General features: G+C 35.0%; 1 protein-coding gene across 1 annotated transcript in view; it reads left to right on the forward strand.

Moving 5' to 3' along the window:
* Nucleotides 1–12419, forward strand: part of NEB (nebulin) — a 216264-nt gene that overhangs the window by 2565 nt on the left and 201280 nt on the right. The window contains 3 exon segments of the mRNA XM_027877594.1: nucleotides 8064–8105; nucleotides 9754–9969; nucleotides 11938–12045. Coding sequence (XP_027733395.1) covers nucleotides 8064–8105; nucleotides 9754–9969; nucleotides 11938–12045 — 366 coding nt within the window.

Here is a 12419-nt window from a genome sequence, read left to right on the forward strand (position 1 = left end):
GAAATTCTCTGGAAACAATGACTTGACTCAACCCTCCAACTACCCATAGGCTTATGGATGTGAGAATGTCTAATAATAAACTCTTGATCAAGGAGAGGATAGAAATATCATCTGAATATTTTCAAATGTGTCCTTTATATTGGAGGAGCTCTGGAAAAAATATTTCCTAGACCTATGTTCTAGGTTATATTTCAAATAAAATATTTGAAAATTCCATTAGCAAATTTTGTGACCAATCTGGAAAAAAATTGTGTCAAAGAAATAATAATGAAAAAAACTGTATTACTGTAGTCTTTTGATTAAGGCTAATTGCTATTATTTTTGTTTTTAATTAATTAGTTAATTTGTTTTTAGTTTTTGACATTCATTTTTATAAGATTTTGAGTTCTAAATTTTCTCCCTCCCTTCCCTCCCCTCCTAGCTTCCCAAGACTGCATGCAATCTGTTATAGGCTATACACATACAATCATCAAACATATTTCCATATTAGTCATGTTGTGATATTACTATTATTTTGGAAACCATGTTTGGCCCCTAACTTTATCAATGTTCTTATTAATCTTTGGTGCAAAAATTGAACATAATACTCCAGATGAGTTCTAACAAGGATAGAGGATAGTGGGACTATTGCCTTTCTGTTCCTTGAAGCAATGCCTCGTAATGCCGCCTATGATTACATTAGTTCTTTTGGCTGCCGCATCACACTGCTGACCCATTGTGAGTTTACAATCCACAGATTTCTGCTGTCTAACCACATCTTATATTTGTGAGGTTGATTTTTTATATCTGGTAAAACATTTACATTTATCCATATTGAATTCATCTTAATAGGTTCTGCACAGTGTTCTAGCTTGTCAAGATCGTTACGGATGTTGACTCTGTTATTTGGCAACTCTCTCTGCTATCTCTCCCAGCTTTGTCTCATCTGCATTATCTGACAAGCATACCTTATCTCTTTTTATCCAAATCATCCATAAAAAATGTTAATCAGTATAGGGCCAAGCACAGGACAACTAGGTGGTACAGTGGATAGAGTGCCAGGCCTGGAGTCAGGAAGTCTCATCTTCCTGAATTCAAATTTGGCCTCAGACACTTATTAACTATGTGACCCTGAGCAAGTCATTTAACTCTCTTTGCTTCAGTTTCCTCCTCTGTAATATAAGCTGGAGAAGGAAATGGCAAACCACTCCAGTATTTTTGCCAAGAAAATCTTAAATATGCCCATTATTACCTCTATTATTTAATATTATACTAAAAATGTTAGCTGTAGCAATAAGGGAAGAAAAAGAAATTAAAAGAATTAGAATAGGCAATGAGGAAACAAAACCATCACTGTTTGCAGATGATATGATGTTATACTTAGAAAATCCTAGAGAATCAACTAAAAAACTGCTTGAAATTATTAACAACTTTAGCAAAGTTGCAAGAAATAAAATAAACCCACAGAAATCATTAGCACTTCTATATAATACCAACAAAGTCCAATAGCAAGAGATAGAAAGAGAAATCCCATTTAAAATAACTGTAGACAATATATAATGCTTGGGCACCTACCTGCCAAAACAAACTCAGGAACTCTATGAACACAACATAAAACACTTTTCACACAAATAAAATCAGACCTAAACAATTGGAAAAATGTTAATTGCTCATAAATAGTCTGAAATAGAAAGACTTACATGAACTGTTGCATAGTGAAGTGAACAGAACCAGGAGAACATTGTACACAGTAACAGCAATATTGTTTGATGAAGAACTGTGAATGACTTAGCTATTCTCAGCAATACAATGACCCAAGATAATCCCAAAGGCCTGATGATGGATAATAGAATAAAAATGACAATTCTACCTAAATTAATCTATTTATTCAGTGCCATGCCAATCAGACTATCAAAAATTATTTTACACAGCTAGAAAAAATAAAAACAAAATTCATCTGGAAAAACAAAAGCTCAAGGATATCAAGAGAATCAATGGAAAAGTATGAAAGACGATGGTCTAACCATACCAGACCTCAAACTGTATTATAAAGTGGTAATTATCAAAACAATCTGATACTGGCTAAGAAACATTTCCAAAGTGGTGGATCAGCAGAATAGATTAGGCACAAATTACATAAAAACTCATTATTTGACAAAAACTGCTGGGAGAACTAGAAAACAGTATGGCAGAAACTAGGTATAAAGTAGACCAACATCTCATACCATATGTATACATGACTTATACATAAAGGGTGATACCATAAGCAAATTAAGAAAGCATGGAATAATTTATGTCATATTTATGGATAAGGGAAGAATTTAGAACCAAAGAAGATATAGAGAGTATTACAAAATATAAAATAGATAATTTTGATTATATAAAATTAGAAAGTTTTTGTACAAGCAAAACCAATGGAACCAAAATTATAAGGAAAGCAGAAAACTGGGGGAAATTTTTGCAACAAGTATCTCTGACATAGGCCTCATTTCTCAAATACGTAGGGAACTGAGTCAAATTTGCAAAAATACAAGTCATTCCCTAATTGATAAATGGTCAAAATATATAAACAGGCAGTTTTCAGATGAAGAAATCAAAGTTATCTATAGTCATATGAAAAAATGCTCTAAGTCTATTAATCAGAGAAATGCAAATTAAAATAACTCTGAGGTACCACCTCATACCTCTAAGAGTAGCTAATATGACAGAAAAGGAAAATGATAAATGTTGGAGAAGATGTGGGAAAACTGGGACATTAATGCACTATTGGTGGAGCTGTGAACTGATCCAGCCATTCTGGAGAGCAATTTGGAACTATGCCCAAAGGGCTATAAAACTGTGCATACTTTTTGATCCAGCAATACCACTGTTAAGTCTATATCCCAAAGAGATCATAGCAATGGGAAAAGTACCCACATGTACAAAAATATTTATAGAAGCTTTTTTTGTAGTGGCAAAGAATTGGAAATTGAGAGGATACCCATCAACTGGGGAATGGTTCAACAAGATGTGGTTTATGATTGTAATGGAATTTTATTGTGCTGTAAGAAATGACAAGCAGGACAACTTCAGAAAAACCTGGAAAGACTTACATGAACTGTTGCATAGTGAAGTGAACAGAACCAGGAGAACGTTATGCACAGTAACAGCAATATTGTTTGATGAAGAACTGTGAATGACTTAGCTATTCTCAGCAATACAATGACCCAAGATAATCCCAAAGGCCTGATGATGAAGCATACTATCCGCCTCTAGAGAAAAAACTGATATTGATTCAATACATACTGAAGCATGCTATTTTTTACTTTCTTTCTTTCATTTTTTTTATCCTGGTCTTCTTGTACAAAATTACTAATAAGGAAATGTTTTATATAATTGCACATGTATAACCTATTATCTGATTGCTTACTGTCTCAGGAAGGTGAGAAAGGAAGGGAGGGAAGGATAGAATTTGGAACTCAAAACTTTAAATAAAAATATTAAAAAATTTTTAAAAGAGAAGATCTCAAATAGGATCATGAAGAGAAAGACATGACTTAAAAACAACTGAATGACAACAAAGTACAGATCCCTGTGGTACTCCATTGCATACCTTCTGCTATGTTGATATTGAATTATTTACAACTATTCTATGAGTTCAGTCATCCAAACAGTTATGGATTCATCTAAACAGATGATGATAATAGTATTATCATCTAGTCTGTATTCTTTATATTTATCATAAAAATAATGTGATAAATTTTATCAAAATTTTTGCTAAAATCTAGGTAAACTATATCCACAGTATTCTCATTTACTAGCTTAGTAATACTTTCACAAAAGCAAACAAAGTTAGATGGACATGTCCTGATCTCGATGAAATCAAGCTGCCTTTTTTTAAAATCACCACTTCCCTTTCTAGATATAAACCTACCCCTCTTTAATGATCCATTCTAAAATTTTCCTAGGAATTCATTTCAAGCTTACTGGCCTATAGTATTCATATTCTTCTCTCTCTCTCTCTCTCTCTCTCTCTCTCATTGAAAATTGGGACATTTGCCTTTCTCCAGTCTTATGATACTTCTTCATAATATTTCCAATATCACCAGCAATGATATCTGCTAATTCTTTCAGGATGCCGATATGTGCCTCATTTGGGCTAGAGGTCTTGAATTCATCAAGGGCAACAAGGTGTTCTCTTACTGTCCCTTTACTTATCTTGGATATCAGCTCCATGGTAGTGATTTTCATTGGCATTTCCCATTTAAAGTTCATTCTCTTTTGCAGAGAAAAAAAAAAAGAAACAAAATAAGAGTTGTCTTCTCTCTGTTATCAATGATCATAATCCACCTTTAACTTCCAAGGTTGCTTTAAAAAAAAAAAACCCAAGCCTATTTCTTGACTTTAACCTCTATCACCAGCCTCAGCTCATTATGAAAGCTAGCATTCTTAGTACTATTTTTACAGGAGCATATCATGTTCTTATACTCATCATTTTTTGCTTGGCATTGCTTCTATCTTCTGTACAATTCTTTTAATAATCTAAGGTGGTTGGTAACTTCCATGTCTATCCACAGCAGTCTCTTCAGACAAGTCCCATCTTTCCTCTTTGGAATTGTTTCCTTTTGTGTTTTTAGGTCTAGTCCGATCTCCTATAACTTACTTGAATTCACTCTACAGTAACTCTGATCACCGACCATCCAGGCTCTGCTTTACTTTACTTAACTCCAGGAATGAAGAACATTATATATCTTGAAGTGACCCACTCCATTTGGGCATAGCACAGATTGTTATGAAGCTCTACCTCATATTTACCTCAAATCTGATTCATCTGTCTTCTATTGGTCCTAGTTTTGCCATCTGGGATCACACAGAGTAATCCACTTTCAAATGATTGCCCTTTAGATGCTTGAAGACAGGTATAGCATCCATAGTGGACTAATATTATCCTATAAGACTTGCTTATAGGAGAGAAAAAAGTGATTTGTTAAGGGAAACACCAGGAACATCCTTAGTTCCTTTGTCTTTTTAAGTCAATGGAAATTATAATTAGTACGTGAATAGATTGACTTAGCTAGATGTTAAAGGAAAGTAGTAGACAATTTTGGTGAATCTATCTTTGCCCATCCCCTCCTTCCCTATTGCTTTGTGCTCTATTCTCTGCTCTGTTTCTGACCAGTGGAAACTAAACAACTCTATTCTGTCTCTGTGAGTTGTGAACTGATGCTTTATTGACGTCAATGGAAACACTATTAAAATGGGGTGGTTGTAGAAATTAGAGTAAATAATCAAAAAAGGGCTCCAAAAACACAGAGAGGAACTAGTTCAAAAAAAAATTTCCTTCTAAGGAAACCAATCAGCCTTAAACATATGTAATAAAATTGTCCAGAGAGTATCCACAGAGATAAGTAATCATGAAAAGGAAGGAAATGATGAAGACCGGGATGGAAGGTCTAATTAGAAGCACGATAGTAGAAGATAATTATGAGTCTTGACATAGACGTTCAGTCCACCAATCTCTTTGTATGAGCAATACTGTGAAGGTTTTTTAGTCTTATTTCTAAAAGACATGTTTATTGATACTGAGTCTGTAACGCAAGCAAAGTGGGAGAGCCAGCAGAAAACTATTTTAACTTTTGCTTAACAACATCCAAAACATTTCCAAATGTCTCTGGTTAGTTTGGTTTTCCCTCTTCATGCAGTGAGTCTTTCTTGAGCACGGAATGATACCATGGTAGCATCCTTATCAAGAATTTTCCCAGGGATTGTGTGGGCCTGGTGCACTGTGAAGGGCTATTCCATTGTAGGGTAGCATTTAATAATAGCTAGCATGTACATATAGATAGCACTTTGAGATTTGCAAAGTGCTTTAAAAACATTATCTTATTTGATATTCATAACAACCCTGGAAGGGGGAGGTGTTATTGTTATCCCTATTTTACAGAAAGTAAGGTAGACAGAGGCTAAATGACTTGTTGAGGGTTTGAGGCTGGATTTGAACTCAGGACTTCTTGACTCCAAGTCCACTGTTCTATCCACTTAGCTGCACAGAAATGTTTTCTGCAGTAGAATGAATTAACAAAAAGATATCAATGTAGGCCATTGCAGAATAACACTGATAGAAAGGCATTTGAGCTATAAAATGAAAGATAATAATGCAGCAGGAAGAATCAGAAAATAAATATCTATTAGCATTAGACATGGGTCCCCCAGTAGTGGCAGGTATAAAAATGATAGGTTAAAATAAATGCTTTGGATAAAGCCTCTCAGTAAAGAATAAGGTTTTCCTCAAGATGACCAGAGAATGTGTATTCCCAAAAGGACAGTGACAGAAAAAGTGGTGCTTGAGAATTTTCCACTCCCTCTGGTGCATATTTTAGTGATGACAATAGAAAGAATGAAAAATATGCTGTTATGTAAGTCTTTTGATGACTGAGAAAATGATCCAAATCCTTTATTTTCATCTCTTTTCCTGTTATGCTTGACCTAAATGAGCCTTTCCTGCTACTTGTCCAGCAGGGTTGGATAAGGCTGAGGCAGAGGGAGCTAAATTCTACTCTCTCTTACATATTTTCAGGAAAATGTCAGCCAGCTTCTAATTGTGGTCTCTTTATTGCTGGTGATGTCAGAAGAACAAACCCAGGCTTGGTTTACAGATCTAGGTTGCAGATTTCACAGAAGTGGTGATGGCAAGAGAGTTAAGCTTACCCCGTCCGTGTGTTGGGACGACGTCTTGTTTTGCTTCTCTAGCAAGGGCAACTCTTGAGCCCTTGGAAGTCAACCTTCCTGAATGGAATTATGGGACTTGGAGAGATTAATTCAGCATCCTATTTAAGTGGGAGAGAGAGAGACATGAACTGAAATTATATATGTGTGTGTGTGTGTGTGTGTGTGTGTGTGTGTGTGTATAATAGTAGTATTTGATATGAGAGAAAGACCCTCTTTGTTATCTTACAGTTATTCACTGGAAAGTGGTATATTCCTGGGTTGAATTTAGATCAATTTTAAAAGGATTTATTAAATCCCTGTTATATTAATGCAAAGAAGTGTATGCCAGGTGCTGGGGATAAAAAGGCAAAAGAAACAAAGAAAACAGATTTTTTCATTATTCATTTTTAACTAGCTTAAAATAAAATGTATGTCCCATGAAGTTATACAGTTTCCATCTTCTCTATTCAGGAAGAGTTATAGGGTAAAAAACACTGACCTGCTGGCTAACTATATAAACTTGTACAAACCACTTCTCTCTGGGTTTCAGAAAAGCTTCCTTTCAGTGCTAAAATTCAGTGAATAAATGAGAAATCTATGGAAAATAGTCAATAAATAAAGTTAATTACCATTTTTCACAGATAATATTTATCTAGACAATGTACACAACCCTACAACTTCTTGTGTCTGCTATCTGAATATTTCGAGCCTCTGCATCACGAAGGTTGCATTTCAGAATGAAGATATTTGGAAGATATGTTGACATTTACCTTGATTATTGACTTGCAATTTCTAGCCTAAGAATCCCACATATCCTAGTTTCAGCTAGGGACCAAGAAGCACTGAATCCTCTTGTCCTCACTATACTTCCTGAACTATTGAAAGGAACATTGTGGGGCCCAGATGTGGAAAACTAAACAAACAAATAAATAGATAGATAGATGGATGATAGATAAATAAATCTGAGAACAGAGATAGCTTAACCAAGTTGCCAAAACTCCCCTAAGGAACAAAAAGGCCTTTAATTCCTACATAAGCACACTTTGTTTATCCCATTTCCCTCATCAGCTTCTTTTCCATGGAGATCATAGTATTACAGATTTGGAGCTAAAAGGAATCTTTGAATCATAGGATCATAGATTTAGAATTACAAGGGACCTTAAGAAGCCATCTAGTCTAATCCTCTAATCTTATAGATGCCAAAAGTGATACCTAAGAGGATAAAATAAGGTAAGTGGCAGAGCTGGGTCTTTGGCTTCAAATCCAGCATCCTTACCACTGCACCTTCCTAAGCCAGCTGAGCTTCACATAGAGTGAAAGATTCAGATGAGGAGATTCAGGTGAGAACCAGCATGGTCTCTTCTGATGAAGTGATGGTATTTGTACTCTATTTTTAGTACTATACAGAAGAAATTGTCTATGAAGACGTTCCAGGCGAGGTAAAGCCTCAGGACACTTGCACGAACAGCAACCTCATGAAATTGCCTTGGACTTAGTGCTGTTCATAATCTCTCAGCACCATGGCGGGGTGGAATCATTCCCATTTGGGTGGGGTGGGAGGCTATGTCTGAAGGGTTATTTCACCATCTTAAAATTCAAAATAATAAACAAGATGTTTGAGGATGATTTCTCAGGAATTTTTATTTGGACGTCCTGGTTGTAGTATGGATGATGTTAACTAGAATTGAAGGCCACATATCCAGTATTCTTACCTGTGGTTGCAGTTGTGATCTGCAATGCAGATGCATGCAGCATCACTGCCAAGGACTGCCAACCTGCAGATCATCATTTATGTCAATAAGGATGTCACCTCTCTCCTTTTTGACATGATGCATGTAATGCTACTCAGACTTAATTCACTTAAAATTCTGAGTAAGACATTCAGATAGATATTCCAACTTGGAGCTCTTTTTTCAAGGTGAAATACCTCTCTCATGATGAAACTTCGAGTGGTTTTCTGCATGCAAATGTTTCTTTTAATGCTTGGCAAGCCATGAGCCAAAGGTTAACACTGAGGGCTTTGCAGTAAGTATTATATATATGTAGAAACTAACTCCTTTAGAAAATGGCAAAGGGGTTAATATCCTGGTTAATACAACTCCATGCTTAGAAAACAGTTGGATGGCCATGCTTTGACAATGCTTGAGACTGATCATTTAGCTATACACTTTCATCTTTAATAAATGTCTCTTCATAATTTGTGCAGGAGAGGTAATTTTTTTGTAGTTTAAAGAATATCTTTCTAAGATGCCCAGGTGTTTAGTGTTTGTTTTGACCACAAGGATTGCATGTTACTGGTTTCTTTGCTTATAAAATGTAATTCTAAAATTTCCTACTTACCAGATAGGGTTGCTATAAGAGATAAATGGCATACTATATCTGAAGCACTTTTCACTCCTATGAAATAATAATTCATTAGTGAACATGACATTCACACTCATTTAATTAAAAATAAGGTGGCTCATTAGTCTGTTGTATTTGATATGATTAATTTCTATTATATAAGGTTGATTATTGCCTTCCATATAGTCTCAGAAGGATGAGGAAGGAGAGAAAGCCTGAAAAATAAACAAGTGTTTTTAATTAAAGCTGCCAGCCATTTGTACTTAGCTCTTGCTTAATCAATTTCACAAGTTGTTATGAGAGTCAAAATCTTAACTTTATGTGTGTCCCTTTTCCTAGCTTCAAAATAATTTAAATTTAGCCTTTTCTTTGGCATGTTGATTAAAAAGAGAGCTATTGAAATCTTAATAACAATAAAAGAATTAAATAACATTTAATCCTAGTGTTTGTTACCATGAATAAGCTTTTAACAAAATGGTATACATTAATAAGAAAAAAGACTTTTTAATATATACTGTCTATAGCAGTTGAAGATTATGTATGTGAGAAGACAATATAGTGCATCCAGTGACGTGGCATTGCATGTGTTTATTTGGATATTGTGAGCTATATCTTGCTTTATACAATATAAAAAAATATCACCAGAATAATATGGACTGACCTAAGTCGGTATGCTGGGTATCAATAAACTGGTGCAGTATTTTTCCCTTTATAATAAACATGATTTGCCATCACTATTTTCAGACAATAACCAAAGTTTATGAGACGACCACTACACGGACGATAACTGACCAGGATGAACAGCCTACATCTTACCATGAGAAACGGACAGTATCTCATGATGCGGAACCAACAAAGCCAACAGAAAGGAAGAGAATTATCAGGAAGAAAGTGGACTCTTCAAAATTCATGACCCCCTATATAGCACACAGTCAAAAAATGCAAAATCTCTTTAGCCCGGTAAGTTTGGATGGATCTGGAGTTTGTAAGTCATCACCTAAAAGTTGATTTGTTGATGGAAGACATTACTTTGAAGGAGATATAGACTTGTCTCAAAATTATAGGCTATCTATCCTCTGAACTTTCCCCTTGTGAATTTTCTTCACTTATGTAGTCCCAGTGAGGCAGTATGATCGAATGGGTGTAGACGGGGCCTCAGAGTCAAGAATGATCAGGTTCATGTCCTACCCTGGTACAGAGTGGCTATGTGATTGTAAGCAAGTCACTTAATCTCCTCCTGACCTCAGTCACCTCTCTAAGTCATAAAATTTGCCTAGCACTTGCCAATATATATTGGTAGAGGGAATTATTTCAGCAGGAGTTCCCTGTATTGGTCTTGGGTCTTATTCTGTATAGTCTAAACCTGACATCACTATTGCCTTCGGGAGTTAACCTTACACAATACATATTCATATATCAGAATAATCTGATATATATATATATATATATATAACCCTTCATATAACCTATATATATATGTATATAACCCTTCAGAATATATATTTGTATATCATGACTTTGTGTGTGTATGTGGAGAGAGAGAGAGAGAGAAAGAGAGAGAATGAGAACAGCAGGGCTCTAAAGAGTTTGCTATATCCTTCAGAAATTAACCCTACAGAATGAGGCCAAGACTGGTTTCAAAGCTCAATGCTATTTAGTCATTGATCATTAGTCAATCTGATCATGGTAACAGTATGAAAAAGCAGAAGTTGGTAAAACATATAGAAACAATGTCTGAGTTTAATTAATAGAATATATAATAATGTATAGAATATTAATGAAAAAAACAAAATCTGCCAGTTGCTTAAAAAGCATCCCTCCCTCATCTTCCTAGTTCTGAAATTATGAACCAGACCAAATCAATTCTGTCATTGCTCCTGAATGAGATGCTCTGATCTATTACTCTATTGTTCCCTGCCACCTCATCCACCATCCTTGCCCTCAAGTATCTTTCTAAACCAAAGTACTCCTTCCCAGTCACAACTGTCCTATATGAGCTGTTTTCCCCATTAGCACATAAGCTCTTTGAGGACAGGTACTATCTTTGCTTTTGTATTTGTATCTCCGACACAGCTCTGTGCTTGGTACATAGTAGTGCAAAATAAATGCTTTTTTTCTCCATTTGCTTGTATTTGAATATTTTGTATTAGTAATATAGTTTCAGAATTAAAGATTCAAAAAAGTTAGGTCGTGCTCATAAGTGATTCTAGGTAATCACAGGCTTCCATCTACCCTCATGTTCTTATGTACAATTCTGAAAGTCACGCCATTAGCAGCAGAATTGGGTCCCACAGCAATAAAGCAACTCTCTAAGACTACAAGTTGTTAAAAAAAAATGACAAATCTTCGTTAATAAGGAGAGTAAACTCACTGGACACTCCAGTCTGTATGTGTATATATATATATATATATATATATATATATATATATACATATATATTTATGTGTGTATAAACATATATGTATTTACAGGGCAACTAGATGGTCTAGTGGTTAGAATTCTGGACCTGAATTCAAATCTGGCCTCTGACACTTACTAACTGTGTGACCCTGGGCAAGTCACTTAACCCTGTTTGCCTCAGTTCCTCATCTGTAAAATGAGCTGGAGAAGGAAATGGCAAACCAGTTCAGTATCTTTATCAATAAAACCCCAAATGAGGTCACAAAGAGTTGGACATGAATGAAAAATGACTCCACAACAATAAATATGTATATACAACAAATATGTATATATATATATATTATTACAAATCTTCTAACAATGGTTTTGAGGCACTATACATGGCAATTTTATATTTATCAAATATTCACTAATGGCATCTGATTCATTTTGGTGATGGGGATGCACATTAAATAATGATAAATATGGTGATTGCTATGTCCTTGGCTTTAGTGTGTTTTAGTTGAAATGCTAACATTCGCTTTCAGAATAAGTACAAAGAGAAATTTGAGAAAACCAAAGGACGACCTTATGCCAGCACAACTGATACTCCAGAACTGCGAAGAATCAAGAAAGTACAAGATCAGCTCAGTGAGGTGGGTGGTGCATCTACATCAATCCATCAATCTACAAGGATTTATAATTTATTATGTGTCAGATACTGTGTGAAGCACTGGATATACAAGTACAAAGAATGAAAGTCCCTATTTGCAATGAGCTTGCCTTTTAGTTGAGAAGACAAGCCCAATATAAAACACATATACATAGCAAAATATAAAATTAATAAATACATTTATACAAAGTTGTACTGGAGCCAGCTGAACTGGCTCGTGCTGATTGTTAAATTTTCAGTATGAACATTCACACCTCAGAAAAAAGTATATGCTACAAATTAGGGCTTGATGTTCAGTCTTGTTGATTCTCTAGATTTAAGAAAAGGAAGGAGAAAATGCTAATAATGCAAATTAAA

Source organism: Vombatus ursinus, unplaced genomic scaffold (genome assembly GCF_900497805.2).
Source record: "Vombatus ursinus unplaced genomic scaffold, bare-nosed wombat genome assembly UNPS02014813.1, whole genome shotgun sequence".
Taxonomy (NCBI): Eukaryota; Metazoa; Chordata; class Mammalia; order Diprotodontia; family Vombatidae; genus Vombatus; species Vombatus ursinus.